This window comes from Mesocricetus auratus, unplaced genomic scaffold (assembly GCF_017639785.1).
Source record: "Mesocricetus auratus isolate SY011 unplaced genomic scaffold, BCM_Maur_2.0 Super-Scaffold_15014, whole genome shotgun sequence".
Lineage (NCBI taxonomy): Eukaryota > Metazoa > Chordata > Mammalia > Rodentia > Cricetidae > Mesocricetus > Mesocricetus auratus.
The window spans coordinates 33,825,245-33,849,535 of NW_024429186.1; the positions used below are offsets into that span (position 1 = coordinate 33,825,245).

The 24,291-nt window shown below is 44.6% G+C and overlaps 1 protein-coding gene across 1 annotated transcript in view; it reads left to right on the top strand.

Moving 5' to 3' along the window:
* Dpf3 (double PHD fingers 3) overlaps positions 1-23,364 on the top strand; it is a 262,723-nt gene extending 239,359 nt beyond the window's left edge. The window contains exons 9-11 of the mRNA XM_021228767.2: positions 11,690-11,802; positions 21,361-21,442; positions 21,955-23,364. Of these exons, the coding sequence (XP_021084426.1) occupies positions 11,690-11,802; positions 21,361-21,442; positions 21,955-22,025 (266 nt within the window). The 3' untranslated portion in view covers positions 22,026-23,364. The remainder of the gene's footprint in view (positions 1-11,689; positions 11,803-21,360; positions 21,443-21,954) is intronic.
* The last annotated feature ends 927 nt before the right edge of the window (positions 23,365-24,291 follow it).

Below are 24,291 nucleotides of genomic sequence, written 5' to 3' on the forward strand. Positions count from 1 at the left end.
TCCTGTTTTCTACTTAGAAACCTTGGTGACATTTTTGATTTCTCCATTTTTTCTTACTGATGTGTCCAGAGAGGCATCATGTTCTGTTGACTAATTCTACCTGTCAAATTCTTTCAACTATACTTGTATTGCCAGTACTAATAAGCCTTTCTTTCACTTAGGACCCTGCTAGAACAGCATCTCATACAAAGACCAGATTTTTTCTTATTCTTCTTATTTTTAAAGCAATCTTATTTTAATACCAATTCCAGTTCCCTCTTCCTCCTGTCCTCTTGCTCCCCTCATCTTCTCCCCATCCAACCCCCCCATTCATTCCTCAGACAGGGCATGAGACCTCCCATGGGGAATCAACAAAGTCTGTCATATCACTTGAGGCAGGACCAAGGTCCCCCACCCTGTATCTAGGCTGAGCAAGGTATCCCTCCATAGGGAATGGGCTCCAAAAAGCCAGTTCATGCACTAGGGATAAATACTAGTTCCCCTGCCAGTAGCCCCACAAACTGCCCAAGCCACCTAACTGTCACCCACATTCAGGGGCCTAGTTTGGTCTTATGCAGGTTTCCTAGCTGTCAGTTCAAAGTCAGTGATCTCTCACTAGCTCAGGTCAGCTGTTTCTTTGGGCTTCCCCATCATGGTATTGACCCCTTTGCTCATTTTACCACTCCTCCCTCTCTTCAACTAGACTGCAGGAGCTTGGTCCAGTGGGTAGTTGTGAATCTCTGCATCTGCTTCCATCAGTTCCCTAGAGTAAGAAAACACAGGAGATGAGGAAAGCTTTTTAACACCCAATGCTAGAAGTAATAGTGACCGCCAGTGCCATGGTGTACTTGATAGAGTTATAAAGTCCAGTCCACGCTGAAAGAGAGAGAACGAGACAAGACTATGAACACCAGGGGTGAGACTGCCTGGTAGAATACTTGAGGCTACCTGCTAAACTGAGTTCTCCATGATAAAATTCATATCTCATTGAAAACTTGAGCTTCCAGAGAAGCTCATTGGATTTGGTCAAATGAAATGGAGATTCCCCCCTTCCCCCCCAGTTTCTGATCACAGTGAAATAGATTACAAAGTCAGAACCCTAAAATCAGGTCACAATTACTTAAAATTTTAAAACAAAGTATTGAAACTAATACTAACCATCCTCTATTCCCAGGGCCTTCTGTCCCCCAGACTTTCCTGCCATAAGACAGAAAGCAAGAGATGATCCATCCATTTCCCCTCTGACCTGGGGCAACTCTATGAAATATCTTTGAGAGAAAAATGAAAATTCTACCCAGAGTCCTTGCATGGCTCAAGACTTAAACAACTCATAAATTCATCTTCCACTTCCTGGACAGTCCTGATTAGAGGATCACAGGCAATCAAGAGTTGACTAATCACTCTTTCCTATCAGTGACCCTTTAATTACAGATATCAGCACTCCTCGGTCTACTCAGGGCAGCAGGAAACATAGCAATTAGTTTATTCTTTGGGTCATATTCCTAGAAAATCCCAGAGTATTTAGCCAGGGCCCAGGGCTGATGCTGCTCCTGATATCTAGAGAGGTCTGAAATGCATAACTAACACCAAAGATTTGCATCTGAAGTTGATGGTAGCCTCTGGATGACTATTCAGGATAGGCTCCACACACTGTTGGGGTCACACATCTCTCTGGCAGATGGTAGCCCAAAACTTAAATTCTGGTGAAGAATTTAAAAGAATCAGCTGAGTCTCTTCTATTGATGTCACCATTCTCTCACTCCCTGGCTGGCAGTATCTTCCTGTAGTCACAAACAACTACTTCAACCCAGACCTAAAACTCCCAGTAGGTCTAACCTTGCCCAAGGCTTCTGTCTGCCTGCAGATCCCTGAGAGCTCATGTTTGCATGTCCAACTTACGTCATGGGATGAGTGGAGTGATTGATGGGAAATGTTTAGATTTCTAGTGTAGTTGGACTTTCCTTGGGCTTCCAGCTCACAAATAACAAATTATTACTAATTATGAAAGACTGGTCTTAGGCTTGTTTTTTAACTAGCTCTTGTAACTTTAATCTGTTTCTATTAATCTCTGTTCTGTCACGTATGCCCATCCTGCTTCTTCCGTGTCTCCTGGATGTTCTGTCATCTCCTACTCCTTTCTCTTTCTCTCTCTTTTCCAGGAAGGCCTGCCTATACCTCCTGCCTCGCTGTTAGCCATTCAGCCTTTTATTACACCAGTCACAGCAACACACCTTCACCCAGTGTACAAATATCCCACAACATTCTAGGACTTTTTAATCTCTAGGGATTTTTGACATGACTTTATTTGGTGTTGGTATTGGACTAAGACTGGGTTTGTCAACATGAATTCTAGTAGCACTTATTGGCTGTTTTAATTTCTTCTTTTCATTTTGTGTTTTATCCAGCAAACTCTAGAATGCTTGTTTTTCTCTTCTTTTCCAAACAGGTAATTTGGGATTGGTAGCTATCTCTAAATTTATCATGTATGGGTAGAATAGAGTGAGCCATGAATTCATGGTCCACATATTACAATCCTCTAAGTTAACATATGAGAAATATAATGCCCAGAGAGGCAAAGTGACTTGTCTAAAAAGACTTGGCTGCTGCCACATACCTGAAATCACGACAGTTGCTTCATGAGTCAGGATCTTGTTTTAGGTCACTGATATGTCCCCAGTACCCCAAAGAGTGCTGCCACATATAATATTTACACAGCTATCAAGGGAATAAAAAACAGGTGTCTTTGACCCTCAGCTATTATATATGACTAATTAGGAGCAGTGGGGTCCTTATTGCAACCTGGCACTTTTCAAATGCTGTGTCTTGGCCCCAAATTGTACCAATCAAGTAAGTCACATAAATCCAACTTAAGGCTTTTCCATCCCATCATTTCACTCTAAGGGGATCAACCACAGTGCCCTCAGGTTTACAGATGGGTATAGAGTCATTTCTAGGAGACTTCATCTTGAACCATATGTGATCATGAAAACGGGTTTCTCAGTCCATATAAGAATGGCTCCTGATGCCTGGGAATCCAGCATGGGACTGATCAAGACCCCCCTGAATGGGGGTGTCAGTGAGGAGGCCTAGGTAATCTATTGAGCCTTGGGCAGTAGATCAGTATTCATCCCGAGTATACACATGGACTTTGGACTCCCATCCAACAATGTGAGGTGCACTCTCACCCTGAACTCTCAGGGGAGGGTCTAGGCCCTGCCTTGGATGAAATGACAGACTATGGACACCCCCATGGAGGGCCTCACCCTCCCTGGGGAAATGAGGGGATATTGGGGGGGGTTGGGGGAGGGCATGGGAGGAGGGGAGGGAAACGGAGAGGGACCTGGAACTGACTTGTGAAGTAACATAATCTAAATTTAAATTTAAAAATTAAAAAAAAGAATGGCTCCATAAGCTATTAGCTGCTGAGCCCATCAGAGGTACCCCGATGCTGTTGCATGAATGTCCTACGTGTAGTATTTATAGTAACAATTGGTGTAACAGACTCTGGCTTCTGTGTCACGTGATGCCTGGGTGCTGTACAGCTTGCCAGCTTGAGGGCGAGGATTAGCTGACCTCTCAGATGAGCTGAAGTTGCCCCACAGTGAGGTGTTTCGCCCGAGCAAAAGGCAGCCAGAGCTCACACCATCATTTATTTTTAATGCATTTTTGTTTGTTTGGTCTTTGTCCTTTCCACTCTCTTTCTCTTCTTTGTCTTCTTTGAAGTACATGAAAAATGGCAGGAAGAAAAGGGAGCCATTCAGGTGCCTCTGGAGTGCCATTCCGTTACAGTCATCAATTTGCAGGTGTCTCAAGCAGTAGAAGTAACATCTGAGGCACACAGGGTGAGCCTGTGGACCACTATAAAAGATTAACAGAGCAGGCCTTGAGAAATAATCCCCAAGAAGAAAGTATCTGTGAACACACCTGTGGTAATATGTGTGTAAAGAGGTTGGGCTATTTAAAAAAATATTTATTTTTGACACCTTCCTACAATGTATTTTGATCATATCTACTCCCAACTCTCTTCTCCTGGTCTGCCAGGCTCCCAACATGGGCCTCTCCCATCTTCATGCTTTCATTTTCTTTTTTAAAAACAATCCTACATGTGCTATCTGTCTACATGCGCATGCTCAGCCTTCCAGTGGCCAAGCCCTGAAGAAAGCTGACTCCTTGTCTCCCAGCACCGCACACATGGACTGCTGTGTGTGCGGTGCTGGGGGATGGAAGCCCTAGCACATGGTAGGCAAGCACCTTTAGCTCTGAGCTATGTCCCATCTCTACGAGACTTTGGGGTCTTTGCACAGAAGTGCTTTGCCCTTCACAGATTCAAAGACTCAGAGCTGCCTTCCCTCCATCTGGTAGGCTGGGTGTCAAAGTGGAGAAACAAAGGGAGGTAGGGAGGGATTGAGGGGGAAGAGAGAATATGAGAATGAGTGGATCTGATTGAATGAGTTCGGTTCCCAGGAACATCAAATTACATTTTTTCCTCAAATGACTTAGTATTTTTATTCAGATTTGATTATTCTTTATATAATTTTTTCATTAAATCTTTGAATACATTTTTTGGGACACAGATGAGCTGGGCCTGAGGGCCTAAGAGAAAGAGAGCTGACTCCACTCCCTGTGGGTCCTGCCATGGGATGACAGGGGAGGGGGGGAGATGTCCCTCCCCCTTGCCACCTGTGGCAGGTAGGAGAGCTGGCCTTGGAGGCACAAGGCCAGGAGAGCAGGCCCTGCACCTTGCCTGGGCAAAACAGTAAAGCTGGCCCAGGAGGTATGAGGTGTGAGTTGCCCTGGGGCGATAGAGTGAGGGACCTGGCCCTGCCCTCTTGCTGCCTGGGTGACTGAGCTGGGCAGTGCTGGAGAGCTTGCCCTGGCGGTGATCATGAGGGAAAGCTGGCAGGCTGACCAACCCGGCTACAAGTAAAGATAAAGATGCACGGACTAAAGGGTGTACTGCCTGACCCACTGGGCCACACTACAGCTTCCCAGCGACTTCCGTTTGCTTGTTTTTCCTTTTCTTTTAAATTTTCTTTTATTTTGGGGCAAGTTTGCAAGGCAAAAGGGTGGACATGGAGGGGTGGGGAAATGAATGGGATCAGGATACATGATGTGAAATCCACAAAGAATCAATAAAAAGTTCAAAACCAAACACAAATCTTTGTATATATTTTCATTATATGAATATTATAACTTTTGTGTATATGAATATGGATACTTGTTTAAAATTTGAGCCGGATTATTTTGCAGGTGTGTGTGTGTGTGTGTGTGTGTGTGTGTGTGTGTGTGTGTGTGTTTGTGCCTATGTTCAGGTATATTTGGGTGCATGTGTACAACATACGGAGGTCATATGCCAACGCTGGATGTCTTCTTCCATTACTTTCGCCAATTTGGCTAGACTGATCAGTGAGCTCCAGGGATCATCTGCTTAGTTTCTCCCTGGCCCAGGGATTACAGCCATGCACCACCTTGCCTGGATTTGTATTTATTCTAGAGGGATGCAAGGGCTTGAACTCGGGTCCTCATCCTTGCTCACCAAGCACTTTATCCACCAAGCCGTCTCCCCTGCCTCCAGATTATTTTCTCACGCGTGCACATGGAGTCTTGCTTTTGGTGCTGTTTCAGGTTAGAGGTGATGTTATGCATTTTGTATAATTTCTATAAGCTAAACAGCAAACCTAGGAACATGTCTTGAGTTTTACATGTACTTTTATGAGAACCTTGGATAACCAGGCTCTCCTTTCCAGAGAAATTAGTTTGTAAAAGCTCAACATTGACAAATAAGGTAATAAAACCTAATTAGATGTTTATAACTTCACAATGAATAAATAATAGAGCCTGCTAACTTTACGCTTCTTCATATCTTTTTTTATTTATATTTTCAGCTCAACCCTCATGGGATGATTCCCCCCTCTGACCTTTAATTTAATTGGTGATATGGCTTAGCCAAGCCCAAATTGAATATTGGCAACAACGAAGTAAAACATCTTTTAATAGGGATCATAACACAAGAAAAAACATCATAGCAGTTTGTGTATTTATTTTTTGCCCAGGGTTGGTTGAAAATGAACTGACTTCCATTGCATGGGATGGCATCTGCATGAAACGGGCTGCTTGGAGACGTGTGCCATCTTCTAAGCCATAATCAGAACATAAGCTTAATCAGCGTGGTGTATTTAGGTGTCGTTTTCCCTAAAAGGTTGGAAGGGTCCAGGTGTGGGGGCAGTTGTGTATGAGAACACAGGCAGGGGCGTATGGATAGGAAACGAATGCAGGCTTTTGCCTGGAGTTTTGTATGTGTGACTTCTGACTCAAACCCCATCAAAGCCCATTGCTGTGTGTTGAATATGCTCATCACTAAGCACATGTCTTCTGTGTAGACAGGAGATGTGTCTTTTGAGGGTGAGTCAGTGGTCACTGCTTTTGGAGGCCCACCTTTGCCCACCTTTCTACTGAGCTCAGTAGACTGTGGTGTCCTGAACATCCCGCGCCTTCATCTCTGTGTTCTGTCTTTCCTTGTCTGAGAAGTTTCCTATTCTGTATTGGCTTCCTTTCCCTTCCCATCTGCTGAAATAACCCCATGAAGCCAAATCCTATCATCAGAAAGCCTAGTTCAGGGGCCAGGCCTCCTGAATAGGTGCCGGTGGGTGACATTTCCTGTTTGAACTTCTAGGGAGGGTTGGGATCAATTTGGGAGCAGATTGGTATGAACAAGGAATGCATCTTTACACCAAGTTCACTTTTGGATCTCAACTTTCAGCAAGGAATTGATTTTTAGTGATGCTATTGGGATGAATCATACATACTACAGCCTGTCCCAACCCCCCAACCCCACCCATTTTCTGTGCTACAGACAATGCAGACTCTTGTACTTGCTAGGCATGCATCCTATCATTGAGCTAAATACCCAAGCAACACTTGCTAAATCGTTGGGCCATTGGAATCTTACAAACGTTCCATTGACCAATTGCACCAAGGGACTTGGAGTAAACTCTTTTTGTTATTGTTGTTGTTTTGGGGACAGGGTTTCTCTGTGAAACAGTTCTGGTTTGTGTTGGAACTCACTCTGTAGATTGGGCTGGCCTCAAACTCACATAGATCTGTCTGCCTCTGCCTCCTGAGTGGGGTTAAAGGCTTGTGCCACCATTCCTGGCTGTCAAACTTTCAATACATTGAGCTAAATAGTAGTATAATTATTCTTTGCTTTAAGAAAGATAGAGGGCTGGAGAAATGGCTTAGTAGTTAAGAGAGCTTACTGCTCTTGCAGAGGACCTGGGCACAGTTCCCAGCACCCACTGGGTAACTCAAAACTATCTGTAACTTTAGTTTCAGGGCTTTGATGACCTCTTCTGGCCTCCAAACATATCATACACACATGGTGTATGTACATATTTGCAGCAAAAACACCCATATGCATAAAATAGAGAGAAATTTTTTAAAATTTAGAAAGCTGGAGATGTGAGGGAAGAAAGCCTAAATTTCCAGGCATGTGCCTTTAAAAATGATGGTTAATTTCACCATGGAGGCATGAGGCATGGGGGACTGACCTCTTTTCCTCCATGTCAGAGATCTTAGGAAAGTCAATGATCTTCTCAAAATGAGAACATAGAGAAAGCCTGTATGATCCTCTGCCTCCTGAGATTTCTACCAGACACTTCTAACACCCACTTGCCACCATTAACTTGCCTAACTAAAGCCACCACCCCTAAAATGTCTCTAGAACTCAGCACAGGGTTTGTGTAGATGCTGTGTATGTATCCAATTGTGGCCCATAGGACACACCTGTGCCCCAGGATAGCTATGAATGTGGCCCATCACAAAATTGTAAAACATTGTGAGATTATCAGGATTTTATTAATATTATTATATCACCACCACCACCAGCATCATTTTGTAACCGAATTGAGCAGTTCTCAAGAGTCAACCTTGTAGACAATGGTATCATGTTGTAATGTCAAAGACTGGGCATGCCTGTAGGAGAACTCAGACACAGATAGACTGATGACTGGCATCTGCAGTGTTGTAGATATGTGAACTGCACAGTCTACCCACGCCCCACCCAGGCAGATGCTCCAGTGCAGCTGCCTGCTGAGTTCCAGGCCATGGAATGTGCTGACCTTCCTTCCTCGGGAAGATGGCACCGTGAGGAATGCTATTATTAGCAGGACAGCATTTGCACTGATCTGTCAGCACTCCCTCATTCAGACTAGATTGGGCACATTCGGGATGGTATGACCGTAGACAATACCCTCATTCGGGGTCTTTACGGAACAATGACAGACCTGCAGTGTCACACAATTGGCCCGCTTTTGAAGTATCTTCTTTTGGCTATGGTCACTCCATACTTGGCCAATTTGCTTCTTGGCTCTCTGGCCATTCTGTTTTCTTTTCTGGTTCTCTTTCCTCCATTGTTTTTATTTCCAAGTCAGGGGTCTCACTATGTAGTCTAGGGTGGCCTTGAACTCACCGTCCTCTTGTTCTAGGCTATCTGGTGTTGGGATTTATAGGCATGTTGTATTCCATCCCCAGCTCTTCTGTCTTTAGATAGACGATTCCTCAAAGTTTAGTCTAGATTTTAAAAATCCCTTTACCTTTCTTCCCCTTTCTTGTTTTCCTTTTCCTACTTTTAATGATTTTCATATTTTCAATTACCACATGATTAGCAAAAATCAATCTTGAGGTTTTTTATTCTTTCTTTCCTCTCTGTCTGTCTCTGTCTCTGTCTCTCTTTCTCTCTGTCTCTGTCTGTCTGTCTCTCTGTCTCTCTGTCTCTGTCTCTCTGTCTCTCTCTCGGCAATGCCTCTATGTAGCCTTGACTGGCCTGGAGCTCAGAGAGATCCTCCTGCCACTGGCTCCTGAGGGCTGGGATTAAAGGTGTGCCGCTACAACCAGCCTGGATTCCACTTCCAGTCCACACTTGCCTTTTGAACTCTCAACTGTGTTCTGCTTCCTGGTTCAACCTGCACCACTCAGAACAGCGTGCATCCTCCAGGGTCCCGCACATCCTTCCTACAGTGTTACTCATCTCAGTAGTTACACTGATCTCTGCCCAATTCCTTCATCCCGGCACTCACTTTCCCACATTTGCAGTGTTCAGGTGGGTCAGTTCCTGTCACTTCCTTATTTATTGTTTCCACCTGAGCCTAATTCACCAGCCTCAGAGACAATCCTGGCAAAAATTCTTGCATCTCCTCAGCCTCGTAGCAAATCCTTCCCAGGCCTTCTCCTCCACCCCACCCCCTTGTTTTTTTCCTGCTGATGTACATTTCATTTACGTATTCTTATTTTAAAAGATCTTTTCAAATGTCTGTGAGTAATTACAGGCTTATATGAAATGACAGTGATCCCGTGTGTCTGTCCCCACAGTGATGAGCATCATAGAGACCCGCATACAGTAGCAAAGCTTTCGCGATCCTAAACCCTTTGCGGGTTTTATTGTTTCATAGGCTCGTGCACACATACATATTTGTGAATGTTTGGTGTGTGCCTCTGCATGGTTCTATGTCATCACTTATGTAACCACCAAGATCCAAAGCTACATCCTCAGCCTCAAGATCCCCTGTGCCTACGAACGTTTCTTTAAAAACAGTCATCAGGCCTCTGCTCTGCTTGGAAGCCTTCAATGACTTTATAGGCCCAAATGTTTACATAGGGGTGCAAGCGCCTAGTTAGTCTGGCTTCATTGTCTCCCGGTGGCCTCCTGTCCCTCATTTTGCAAAGAAACCTACACTCATGTTCATCGGTCCTCTCTTCCTTCTAGTTTGCAATGCTTCTCAGAGCCCGTGCATGCAGGTCCCTTTACCTGGCATCCCCTCTCCTTCCCACCCAGTTAACTTTTGATCTGCCTAGTAATGACTTAAGCCTCTTTCCCTGGAGGCTTGGTTTCCTTGACCTCTCTGGCTAGATGCTCCCATGGGTTTTCATCACCACCTCTGCCTTTGCTTTCTGGTGTTAGTCACACAATAATGATTAAATAGTTGTGCACAGGGTTTTCGTCATTTGAGGTCTCTTTGGAGGGCTTAGGGTGTCGTGCTCACACTGTATCCTTTCTGTCTAGTGTAACAGCCAGCTTAGCAGCTGCTCAGCAAACAGTTGTTGAGTTAATGAGCTCTTCTTGGTGTAAGCGGCTCTTTATGGCTGGGTTCTGGCCCAAGGCCAGGGAACTGGACAAAACCAGCTTGCTTAGGTGGGTGTGTGTTCCACGATCTCAGCTCCGTCCTTTCTACAATGTCCTGTCAGAGAACCTGGGCCTCTGTGGCCCATACCGCTGAACCCACAGCTGAAAACGTCCCCGCTAGTCCCGTTCTGTTTTCTCTATGAGAGGTTAGTGTAGGAAACAGCTTGACTCGTATTCTCCTCGGATTGTACTTTGGGATATTTTCCAGAATATCCGAGGGATATTTTAATTTAAGGCTTCTTTCTGGCCTCATCTCTTCCCCCTGTCCTCCCACCATGCTTATTTACTCCTATGCTAACACTCTCAGGAACCTCAGTGTGGTTTATATCTGGGGAGCCCCAAACCTGGTAGGTCCTGATGCTGATGGAGTAGCCAGTGTTTTACCCAAATGAGCATGGTCTGATGGACTGTCTGAAGATTCCAAAGGGAAACATGGGGTTCCTGCTGGGATGTGGCTCTGCTGGGGGCTAGGGACAGGACTTGGAAGTCTGTCTGTGAGCACATTTGGTAAGTGATGCTAACTCTAACTGGAGCTCCCTGTTTATAGTATCCTTTAAAGGAAGTTCCTTACACAAGAGGGGCAAATGCTCTGTGCAGTGGGAGCTCTGGAGAAGGATGGGCTGGGCTGGGCCAAGCTGCTGGTGGGCTCCGCCCATCCAGGCCACAGCACTGGGATACTGGGAACATCATCTAGGTTTCTCTTCCCTGGCATCTAGAACACCAAGGGTCTGCTCCCAGCTGTCTAGTCGCTTCTGGCAGTGCTCTTCTGGCATTGGTGGCTGATGGAGTCCTGTTTGGCAGGTCAGGCCTCAAGTTTTTCTTCAGGACCTTGAAATCTATGGTCCACAGCTTAAAGTCCCTCTCCTGATCTGGCTATAGGTTTAGCTAACATGACACTTGTAGGATAAACCTGGTCATTTGCTGAGTTAGTCACTCCCTTATCTTCCCAGCCAGACTCCTTTCCTTTTCTGTTCCTGTGACTGTTCAGGGGTTGGGTTTTTGCTCATCTCTAGGCTGTGGACCGGATACTCAAGGAGCCACAAAACTGCCACCCGTTACCCCTAGGCAGTCCCTGAGAACCTTGTATCACCCTCAGACAGTGTGAATGGGAGGCCCCAGCTCTAAGTAGCTCTGATAAGTTGTCCCATCCCAGCTTCAGCTAGGGCAGGGGTGATGCTGCTACCAGGCTGCCTTGGGCTCTGCGCTCTGTAGCACCCTGCGTAGTGCTCCCCGAACACAGCTGTCTACTGTACTTGTTATGCCTATGGGGACATGGCTCTTGGAGTAAGAGGAGCTGGATGGTACTTAGTAAGAAGGTGAACACCCACCTCTCCATTTGGCCTCTGTCTGGCATGACTGGAGGTGGTGGTGGTAAGGGCTGCATAGAGTCGCATTCAGACTCCCAGTCTGTTCCCCAGCCGGTGCTACGTCTGCCTTCCTCCACACTGCTTCCAAGACATGACTTGACTTAGTGGTGCTGGGGTACAGGTCACACTCTTTTGTCCTAATACTGTCGCTTCTGGCTTCTTTCAGGTCACCCTACTTGCCTGCAGTTCACTCTGAATATGACCGAGGCAGTCAAGACCTACAAGTGGCAGTGCATAGAATGCAAGTCCTGTATCCTGTGTGGGACCTCGGAGAACGACGTGAGTTTGGGAAATTCCCGTGCAAGAAGAGACAGAAGGGGCTGGAGCCCTCTGAAAGGGCACTGCGTTCCTGGGGGAAACAGGCTTTGGTTTTTTTAGCCTCTACAGCCCTTGGGTCCTTTGTACTTTTGCCTTGGGGCCCTTGTGCCTTCAGGGAAAGATGCCAGAGGTAGCCAGCAGGGGATGCCTTTTTGACCATTAGCAGCCTGGGCACTTGCTCTCCAGGATTCACGGACATGCTGGAGGACCGTGCTTCGTATAGGATGCACTTGACTGGTTTTCACCACATTCTAGTGCGTGATCTCTCCTGGATGGCAAAGTAAATACAAGAAATGCAGAATGCTCCACAGCTGCTTTTTTTCTGGACAATTTCAAACATGTACAAAGGTTGAGAGAATAATGAAGCTGACGCACTCTGCCCCAACCCAATCTTATCCTTTATGTGTGCATTGTATGTACCTGTTGATGTAGGTGTGTGTACATGTGTTTGCACGTGTGGAGTCTGGAGTTTCATACCATATGTCCTTCTCCATCACTCCCTATCAGAATTTTACAGACTGATAGCTTACTGATCCAAAACCTCATGAGTTTGGACAGCCTGGATGGTCAGTGAGTTCCAGGGATCCTTTTTTATCTCCAGACAATGCTTCCCTTACCCAGAGCTGGGTGGCAGGTGTGCACCTGGCTTTTACACCGGTGCTGGGGTCCTCATGCTTGTGCGTCAGGCATCTTACCAACTGAGCCATTATCCTACCTCTACTTTTCAATCCTGGTTATCACAATTTCACTGGTAAATACTCCATCTGTACCCTTAAAAAGACAAATAGCTAATTTTTAACTGAAAATAACCAGAACTTTACTATAGCTTCAAATCAATAACTGTAAAATAATTAAGTGTCCAACGAATATTTCTATTCACTCAGTTGTCTCTTGAATGCTGCAGTTGAGGTCCAAACGAGGTCTATGCATTGCAGCTAGTGAATGTATCCTGAAGTTCCTTTCAATATCTGCATTTTACAAATAAGACATAGATGTTCTCTCCACCTTACAAACCAGTGGAGTTCCCAGGATTTCATTTTCCTGAATGCATCTTCACAGGTTGACATACCCTCTGCCTTGTGCATCTCGAGGCTTGACCCAGAGTCTCTCTGTCTCGTTCTTTACCACCTCCCTTGTTTCCATTCTGTTTGTTTCTCTTTTCCAAAAGACTACTTTATGGACATCAGAACATACTTTTGATGGAGTTTGCTGTTCCTGGTGTCTGTCTGTCTTTTTGTGACAGTACCTCTAGATGGAATTCAGTGAGACCTTTCATTAGAAGCTACAAACTAGGCATTTTCTTATTTGATAGTTTCTTCTTTGCTTATTATCTGGAATAATACCATAGTAAGAAACTTAACCGTGCTACCCTTTGGTACCATATATAAAAGACAGCATATGTTCTTGCTCTTCTCCTTCATCAGTTTTTAAAATAATATGACGATTAAGCTATCTAGTCATGGGGCTGGAGAGATGGCTTCATGGTTAAGAGTGTGTAGGCTCACAACAGCCTAAAGTCCAGCTCCACAGGAATGCTCTTTTCTGGCCTATGGGGCACTTCTGTTGGCAAATCCATTCCTGATCCCAGATGTGCATACATAAGCATAATTAAAAATAAAACAAATCTTAACAAAAATATCATCTATTCATCAAAATAAAAAACACCCAAGAAAATATAAATTACAGGATTGATTCTAAACGTGAGAAAATATATTTTCTAATTGAGCACATATCATGTTCAATGAGAAAATACTTGACTTGATATATTTCTGCCAACATTAAGAACTTGGTGTGACAAGGACTCCCTCAACCCTGCTAGCAGTCAATCTTTTCATAGAGACATTAGTTAGCCACATTTGACAAGAGAAATAGATTAGAGGCCCAAGGATAGATGACAATATCAGCTGAATATTGCAGATCCACAGGGGGCTCCAGAAGCCAGAGCTTTATGGTTACCAGAATAGTGCCACAGGTGGAAAATTCAGCTGCACAAAACTTCATTTCATGTATAAAGTCATTTAAAATATCACATAAGATCACCTTTAGGATGTGTGTGTAAGGCATACATGAAGCCCATGGATTTTGTCTTCTTGGAGTTCAACTCAAAGATGTCTCATTATATACACACAGATTGTAAACCCTTCTGGTTTCAAGCACTTCAAATACAGGTTGTTTAACTGTGTTGAGATACTGGTTTCAAGTGAAGTAACAGTATTCTGGGAGACCATGAGGAGTAGGGCTAACCCGAACATACAAAGCGAAAACTAGGAACTGGGGAAATGGCTCAGTGGTTAAGAGAGTGCTCTTGCAGAGGATCTGAGTTCTGGTCTGAGCATCTAGACCAGGTGGCTCACCACTGCCTGTGACTCCAGCTCCAAAGGATCAGACACCTCTGGCCTCAGCCACTAGCTGCACTCATGTGTGCATAGCCACACGTACACACACACACACACACACACACACACACACACTTAAAAATCTATCTTACAAAAGAAAAACAATGAACCAATTAGCAAACATTGCTATATTTACAGTGCAACAGGAAGCCATATTTGGGGATGTGCTTAACAGCAAGTGTGCAAAGTCTATATGAACAAAAAAATTTTTAATGCGTTGGAAAACGTAACAGGTCTGGTGGAACGATGTCCTGTGATATTGGATAAAAAAGACTCAACACTGTGGAGACATCAGTTCTGCCCATGTTAATTTGCAAATGGACACCAGGAGCAGTAACTGCATCAGCAAGACTCCTTTGTGGAATCAGACAGGCTGACACTTACATCCCTACAGAAGAAGTGGGTTTGGATAGCAGAGGAAGGGCGGGGTTGTACCTCTGTCGTACAGTGTTTTCTAGCTTGCCTGAATTCCCGAGTTCAGTCCTCAGCACAGTAGAAACCAGGCAGAATAGTGAATGCCTGGGATCCCAGCCTTTTGGAGATAGAAGCAGGAGGATCAGAAGTTGGAGATCATCCCTGCCTAAATAGTGAGCTTTGGGCCAGCCTGGGCTACATAAAACCTGGACTCAAAAAAATAGCCAAGGAAATTCTAATAAACGGTGCTGAAAACAGGAACTGGCAGACATTAAATCTTTCGGGGACCCCTAGAGCGGAACAGTGTGGTAGCGATGTGTGAGTGGACAAGTAGACCAATTGGAAGAGAAAAGAAAGCCTATGAATAGACCCACCTACATAGGGGAATATAGTATAGGATAAAGGCTGCATCTAAAATTAGTGTGTTAAAGATAGACTTATTAATGAATGATGCTGGGACAATAGGGGGACCGTTTTGGAGAAGACAAAATTAGCCTCATACTTCACACCCAGACTTATGAATAATCTCTAAATAGACTGGGAATTTAAATGTAAAGACTAAGACCAGTGCAAGATTCCTCTTTCATCTGAACACCAGCAAAGGTTTTCTAGTTGACTTAAACAATAAAATGAAATATTGAAAAATTAGACTCTGAAAATTCGCATAGTCAAATGCCACGATGCAGTCCAAGGACCACTGGGAAGCCGGGAGAACGCATCTGCAGCAGCAGCAGCTGAAGGCCCAGTGGCCCCAGGATATAAAGAGCTCTGACAATGAGAGAGGGAGAACCAGGAACTTACAGACAAGGAGAAACAGGCATGAAAAAGATGATTCATAAACAATATAAAAATGACCCTTAACCACTGCAATAAATACTCAAAGAAACTCACAGCAAAAGAAACGCAAAGCAAAACCAAGATCCTGTTTCTCTCCTAATCTGATGGGCAAATTTTTTCCAAGTATAGCAATATATGTAACTGTAGGAAAACTGGGCCCTACATCTAGTATTAGAGGGGATACAAAGTGGCATGATCCTTCCAGGGCTGGGGACTTGGTGATATCTAACAAGACTACTGCACACTTAACTTCTGACTGAGCCATCCCATCTGTGGGAGTCCACCCTGAAGGATACATCCCACTACAGAAATACATGAGTGTTAGGTGGTTTATTAAAAATATCAGAAATAACCTCAATGTAGATGCATAGAAAAATGTTCAACTAGACACTTGCACAGCTGTGCAATGAAGCTGTATAAGAGTGAGGATGATGTCTGTGCGTGGATGTGTCTAGGTGGACAAAAACAAAGTTATATGTAATATCTATTGATGGTAGGCTGCGTTTATTGGAAGGAAAAGGACCATATAAGGAAATACACATGCATCTGTGCACGTATGTAAAAGAATAAGCAAGGAGGTAATGGGGTGATTATTTTCAGGAGTGGATGGAAATGGGGGGAGAAACACAGTGATGTGGGAATGAGTAGGGAGTAGGAGGACCATCATGGCCTTGGCAATCGTCATTTTGGATAGCTTGGATCAATAGTAAGTTTCATAGACAGACACATATTTGATTCTAACCGAGAGGCTAGGAGAGCTAAAATGGAGCAAACGACAACCAATGAATCTATCTATACAGCAAGCAGATATTGTAAGCAGACGGAGGAGCTGGGAGAAGAACCCGCCTAAGTAGTTTCAAAAATGGTGTTTTGACTGGGTGCTGTAAGACTAAAGACAGACACAGCTGCATTTGCAAATGCTGTACCCCAGCTAAGAAATTTATTTTCATGGGCATACGGATTCTGAAAGTGACTTTATATGTCTAAATGAATAACTAAATATTGTGATGGCGAGTCATAGTTCTAAATACCAGAGTAAAAATAGTCATGAAAGAGATGAAAGAGGAGGGGAGGAGCCTAGATTGGAGTGTGCTGCGCATGCATGCATGCAGTGCGCGTGTGTGTGTGTGTGTGTGTGTGTGTGTGTGTGTGTGTGTGTGTGTGTGAACTCATGGCCAGTATAAGCACATATGAATGCTATAGATGTCAATATGGATATTTGTATATGTACCTGCGCACACATTTATTTCCTGGATCTGTTGGCAAAGAGGACTGTGTTAACCAGCTTCTCATTACTACAGCAATGTGCCAATTAATTTATAAAGGGAAGGAATTACTTAACTCATGGTTTTGGAGGTTATAAAGGTTTCAGTTCAAGATCAAGTGTCCCAGTTGCTTTGGGATTTTGGTGAGAATTTTTAACAGGGAAAGCATGTAACAACAAAGTGCTCATATAGCAAAACAGATAGAAGGAGAGAAAGGGAGAGAGGGAGAGAGATGAAGGAGAAAGGGAGAGAGAAAGAGTGAGAGAGAGAATGAATGAGTGAAGACCAGGTTCCCATGGTCTCTTTCAAACTCTATCTTCAGTGATAAATCCCTGCGACTAGACCCCCACCTCCTAGAGGTCTCTAGAACTTTCTTAATGCCATTGCCCTAGGTACCAAACTCATATAGACCTTAGGGAACATTACCCATCTTCAAAACTAGCAAGGAACTAGAAGCAACAAGGATACCCAATACCCAGAGATTGGTTCTAAATAGTACTCCCTAGTGAAAAGAGCCAAAGACCCTTGGAGAAGTGACTGATGCCAGGGATGGGGTACCAACTACACAGGACATGTGGTGTCAGAAAGTAAGGCTGTGCTAAAAAAGTGACAGTGTATGTCCAAAGGACACAAGAACCAACAACCTGAGAGAACACTTAATGGCCAAATCTAGGAACAACTGAGAAAGAGAATAAATAATAATACTGTTGGCTTGTAACATAAAGAATAACACAAATATCCCTTCTTATACTGTGAAGTTGAAAGAATGGATGAAGGAAGGGCAAGGGAGGAAAATGAAGACAGTACATACTTCCTTATGGTAGAATTCCAATGAATAAATGCAGAAAGAGAAATCATAGGCAAGCCCACAGACAAGAATTAAGTTATTTTTTAATGTGATAAGTGAATGTAAAGCACAATATTTTCACAAACTCAAAATATGCCCCTGATTACATATTACCAAAGGAAAATTAGTAACTTGACACTGAGAGTCACCACCTTAGCTATGTGACGATTACAAGTAACCAGCCATACCAGTTCCAGTGACATCTTGACGTGATTCAGTGAGAAGAGCAGAGCGTAACGTCCATGGTGCTCTTGCCAAAAACGTTTGCACAACTCGGACTTCAAATGGGAAAAGATCCAAACATCCAGTAATGTTTATAAAATCCCCAACCCGTACTCTTCAGAAGTTTCAGGTTCCTGACAGCATAGACAGCCTTCCCAACATTTCTGTGTGCCCTTAGCCATAATCAGAGAAACCTCTGCTTATAGTGGACAGAGGCGGATGCAGACTCCCAGTGGTACAAGATGCTGAGGATACGGGACAGGTGAGGACTCAGCCCTGGATGAAACATTTACACTGCCCTCTTCAGGCTCAGGGAACATTGTGGAAGAGGGGATGGGAAGAACCAAGAACGTGAGCATCGACAATGCGGAGGAGGCTCTGGCATGCCGTCTTCTGAACAGGACACAGCCATGGGAGCCATGAACTTGTGGCAGCTGCGCACTGGCCTGGGTCTACATGAGTCAGACCTTCCCAGCAGCCATCTACAGTCAGGACTCTACCACCACTTGCACTATTGGTGACTAACAGATTCTGGGATGGGGGTGGGGCACGGTGTCCAGTTGTGTGCTGATTGGCGAGCCCACCAAACTCTAAAGGATAGTTTAATCCTGGGGTCATACATATATCCTTGTTAAACTCTGTGGGGCATAAAAAAACAAACAAGAAGTTGAGTTAATATGGGAGAAAGAGATTTGTAATGTAGAATAGGGTTCACAGGAGTGGGAGAAAAATGAGAGAGGTTGGCGGGGGAGCCTAACCAGAATGATTATAAGCATGTATGAAATCATCAATGAATACAATTTATTAATTAAAAAGCGTCACGGTAATGGAAGATAAACTGGAGAACTACCACAGACTGAGGGACACAAAGAAAACACAAGTAAACCAGGTTCATAGCTCGGTTTGGTAGAGTTCTTACCTATGGAGTATTGAATGTTTTCTTTTCTCTTTCTTGATTTCTTCCTTTTTTTCTGAGGCAAGGTTTCTCTGTGTAATCCTGGCTGGCCTGGAACTCGCAGAGATCTGGATGTTTGCTTCTGCCTTCTGGGTGCTGGGGTTAAATGTGTATGCCACCAGCACCCAGCTTCAGAATATTTTCAATTGCAGATCTAGAACATAGTTTTGTTATTTAAAAGATAAAATGCACTTTTTATCTATTCAAATACTTCTAGATTGCATCCAGAACTAATTTTGTAGTTTTTCTATTAATTCATTGATCTCATGTCTATACCTTCCTTCAGCATACAAAACATTTTGCTTCTCAATGATACCATACAATCGCACATTTGATGCACATGCAACCAGCTATAGATGGCTAACCAGTTCCAGTAGTATCATCAATAATATAATTGCTGAAAAATATACACACACATTTACATTTAGCTTGGTTGTTCAGATCATGTGTTAGCTGGGTATTCTGGAGCTGGAGGCAGAAGGATCACAAGTTTGAAGCCAGACTGGGCTACGCAGCAAGACTCTGAATCAAAAGAAAACCCAAATAGAAAACAAATAAAAGAGATATGTCATCATAATTTATGTTTGTAGCTGTGTTATTAATTAGATGTACCATTATATTTACTTAATAGGAATTCACTTTTAAGGATATATTAAGATTTTAATTTTGGTTTATGACTACACAAAATAGTTCCACAAACAAATCTAGAAAGAATGATGTATTCAAGAAAACCTAGCTTCCATTTTTTGATTCCAAACTTAACTTCCTTCTTTGCTTATATATGACCTCTTAAAAACTACCACGTTTGTCTTCACATTATGGTTCAATGTAAACAAATGTGTTGCATATTGAATCAATAACTAAACGGTAAGAGACAGGTATGTTTTCTCCACTCTGATTTTTTTCGTTCCACAGCATCCCATAGCTTTTATCCTTGGTTTCATGGTCTCTTACTGGTTGGCATTTGGGTTGATTCTAGACTTCGGTCTTACAGAGAGTATTAATATAGAACCTTAGTCAGGTTCCATGAATGAGTAGGGTGGTTGCTGGGACATTGGGGATGTTCTCACAAGGTCTCCTGCAGATCCCAGAATGAGATTCCCATCTCACAGACACTGTAGCCATCAGTGGATCCAGCTTCTTGGATTTATGAGTTAGAGCTCCTTTAAAATTGTATTTTTCATGGGTATTAGCATGAGCGAATATTGCTCTGAAAAGTAGATGAGAAAGAAGGGACAATAGTTTTAGACAACTACACATGATACATGTGCTTGGACCCTCAGACACTTGAATTTTGGGGAAGGGGAGTCCAAGGCTACAGTATCCCTCCTTTTTGTAGCCTTGTGTCAGTGCTATGCTAGGCGTTATTGATGTCTTTAGGACATCATTAATATTACTTCTCTTTGTATCACAACCAAACTATATAGTCCCACAGCTTCCTTTGGCTCTGATGCCATGGTATACCTTCTGGGAGTCAAGCTGGTGTGTTGGCTCTCACCCTCTTCCCTTCTTTGCTTCCTGTGGTCTCTTTGGTCTCTGCTGTCCCTTTATGCCCATTTGGTGAAAGGGTGTGTTCTTGGTTTTCCTTGTGGGGAAAGTCTTCAGATACTTCTATGAAAGTCATGGATTCACTCTATTTTCAGAAATATACATTTTCTCAAAATACTCATTTCTACCTGTATGCAAGATTGTACATATCATTTCATGGATAGTCCTCCATGAACACCATTTCAGAGGCATCTTCTGTCATACACCCTGGACTTCCTCTCCTAGGACCTCCACTTGCCATCTAACCACCAGCGACTTTCAAATACATATCGTGGACCCAGACCTCTGTCCTGCTCTCCAGCCTCCAGGACATACCTCCCCGGTGACCCTGGATCTACCGTTAAGGCTGTCCTCTCTTTTTTACCCTCATAGCCACTTTTCTGGCCATGTCTCAGTGGCTAACCATCCATAGTCTAGGCAACTGCACCAGTCAGTGAGTATTTCTTCATGGCACTGTCACAGTCTTACTCCAAGCCATCATTAGCCTTCACCAGTGTGACTGTCTTCTACTTCAAGAACCAACCAATCTCTTGCTTCTCCCTGGTCTCCAGCCTCCAGCCAGGCAAGATGTTTTTCTTAGCATCTACATTAAATCCTGAAGGGGTCTGAAGATGCAATGGGCGTCACCACCCAGTACAGCTGTTACCCAGTGCACAGATGGAAGAGTGGAAATTCAATCCATGTATTAAGTCATTGCCATGGGGTGGGGGTTAGAGTAATCCACAACATCACTGACCGTGGGAGTCCAGGACAAGGAATTTCTGTGAGTTTGAATGTAAGTTAGTCATCGGGGAAGACTTCTAAGACAATGAGTTGAGAAGAGCCCTGAGGTAGTAAAGGATTTATATAGTTGGGGAGAAAGAGGGTGATTTTCAGATGTCAATGAAGTATAAGCCACATTTAAGGGACAGAGAAGACTCCAAATGGGGCCTGGAAGGTTATCTATAGAAGTAAGAGTAGAGGAATGGGGGGGAAGACACTGTCCTGGAGTAATTGCATCTCTCTTCCCCACTTTACCCCTTTTGTATCTGCCAGGACCAGCTACTCTTCTGCGATGACTGTGACCGTGGTTATCACATGTACTGTTTAAATCCCCCAGTGGCTGAGCCCCCAGAAGGTAATGACAATGAACTCAACAATAACAACAAGTACTATGTCTACCCCTTATTTATCCCTTACTGTGGTGCAGGCCTTGTGCTAAGGGTTTTCAAGTTTTGTCTCATCTAATTATCACAGCCCTATGAGGTTAGGTACAGCTACTCACAAAGGACCAATGAGGAGACCGAGGCATAGTGCAACCAGATGACATTCTAACCGGTGGGTCAGGAGATGTTTCTCAGCTGTGTGGCTGCAAGAGTGGGGAGGTATGAGTTTCCAAGGGAACTGGCACAGGTGTACCAAGGCTGGCTAAGAGGTGTGACAAAGCGGTTGAGTTCTTTATACAGTCCCTCTGTTATCTCCGAGAACCCACTTTACACTGAGCAACGAACTTCACAAACCTCCAGGGCTCAGAGTTGGTCTCTGACTCATGGAAATCAAAGGCAAATAGGAGTTACCAGACATTAAAACCGTTAGGCTGGTGCCCAACAGTTAGAAGGGCTGCTACTAATGCTATCTTGTCTCTCGTAGGAAGCTGGAGCTGCCATTTATGCTGGGAGCTACTCAAAGAGAAAGCCTCAGCCTTTGGCTGTCAGGCCTAGGGCCTCAGGTCACAGAGTGTGACCTGACCCCAGAGAGGCTGAACTGGAGCCCTGTTTGATCCGGATGGAGTTCTCCTGCGTATCCACACAGACCAGCTGTAAGGAAAACGAATAGTCATGGAAGGGCATGGAAGGGCACGTGTGGAACCGAGGGGGCAGGTCTCTGCTCACCTGCTGCTCTGCCCATGACGACCTCCAGCCCCACACGTGGTACTTCAGCCAGCCCTTCCTCGCTTCTGCCAGAGGGAGCTTGCGCTTCTGAAGAACAATCCAGCCCCAGCCCTGTGGAGCCTTTCCCACATTCACCCTCACAGCACATCCCTCTCATTGCTTCCTATTTTAGAGGAAGCCATTTTTTTGACTGCTCACCAATCACTTATGTGTTATTTGATGGTGTTGTTGCTGTTTTTTAATCTATTGTGTCTCAAGATCCCTTCACACGTCTCTTCACCCTTAGCTTAGGCTCTTCATCCTAAACTCTCACAGAGGAACAAGATGCTGTGGAGAAGTTGTCATTTACTACAAACTTCACTGGAAATGGCCACATTTGGAGGCCATCTCGAAGATGGAAGGTGGAAACCTCTTGGTTAAAGAGATTTGTAGTTTTCGAACGTTAGCAGTGGTATCCATAGCGGTCATGGTCTCGATCCACTGCACTACCACTCGATGAGGGGTTGAGAGGGCCTGAGAGATGGGAGGAGAAATTGGGACCCCAGCATAACCAGCCAGTATTTGCTGTTCATCAGGAGAGACTTTGCAAAGGACCCTGTGGTTCCTTGACCTTCAGAACTGTGGTGTCCTTGAGGTGAGACAAACCACAGCCTACAAACACAGAAAAGTGCTGAAGATTCCCAGTGCCTCCCAAATGAATTGAGTGTCAAGGCCCGGCTCAATTTCTGCTGATGGGACTCAAGCATCAGAGAGGTGGGCAAAGTCTGCCCATTCAATGTTTCAATGTTGGATCAAAGCGAGTGTTGCTTTGAGAAACCCTTCAGTGTTAATGCTAACTATGAATTCCTTTCCCGGGCAATGTCCTCCTTCCGTGTAGTGTATGTTTGCCAGGGACTACTGAGATGTGACTGGAAATTTTAGAAAGGAGGAGAGATGATCATTACTTAACCAGATTGTTGAGCATGGTGATTACTTGTGACCAGGTGGCAATGGTTCAGACCCTCGCCTCCTCTTGTACCTTAAACCTCTCCCACATGAGCTGGACTCCTGTTTGCAATAAGAAAGTTTCTAGAGAAAGGGAGGCCTAGATTCCGAGAACTCTGTGAGTCGGACGGCAGCATTGTGGGCTGGAGTGGGTTGGGCTGTCTTAAATCACAGCATGACAACTGACACATTTCTGGAAAAAATCATTTGCCCAAAGGGCAGGTCTCAGTGAGCAGGACCCTCGCGCACGCTCGGCTTCCCTGAAATCAGCTCCATCGCTGTGGTCCAGCAGCTTGCAACAAAGGCCTGGGTTATTTTTAGTCTTCAGCTCCTGAAGAAGCCCCTGGAGACCTGGGCTAGTTGGGCCACTCTGCCCAGATGCAGCATTGCCTCTGCCACTCCACAGGAGTCATTCTCCCCCAGCTAATTGCTCTTGGCATGTGGACCCAGGGCAACCTGGCATGGAGCCAAGTGGTGTGCAACCCTCCCCACCCCCCACTCCTTTGCAGAGTGACCTGTGGCAAGAGAGTGGGGGTCACTCTCCTGCAGGCCTTGTGGCCTCAGAGCTAGTTACATGCATACATAATGATCTCATTTAAAGGGCCCCTGTCCAGACAGCATTTCTGCCTTCCTCACAAGCAAGCTGTCTTCTTCCTGCTGGTTGCTGAGCCTGTGTGGATTCTAAAGGCCCAGGGAAGGGCTAGAGGAATGTACCTCCACAGAGAGGCACATTCCGTCTTCGGACTCTGCTGGCTTGCTCTCTCTTCAACACCTAAAGCAGGATATCCTCAAGTGCTAATTACTTGGTTGGGGATTCATTTTAAATTAATTTTAGGGGACAAAAAGGCCCAAATGTTCTGGAATGCTACGCTGGCTTAAAGGTGGAAAGAACAAGCCCCAAACCCCAAACTGTGGCTCTGGGACTTGGCAGGTCCCCTTCTGGAGTGTATATCAGTCCCTTCTCTACAGAAATGCAGATGGGGGTGCTCCCTATTCTACATCCAGCCTTGTTTGCTCTGCCCACCCACGCTGAGGGGGAACCGGACTCCCTAGCCCAGTCAAGGCACCAGTCGGAGCTTGTCCACAGTGCTGGGGTTGGTCGAGCTCTGGG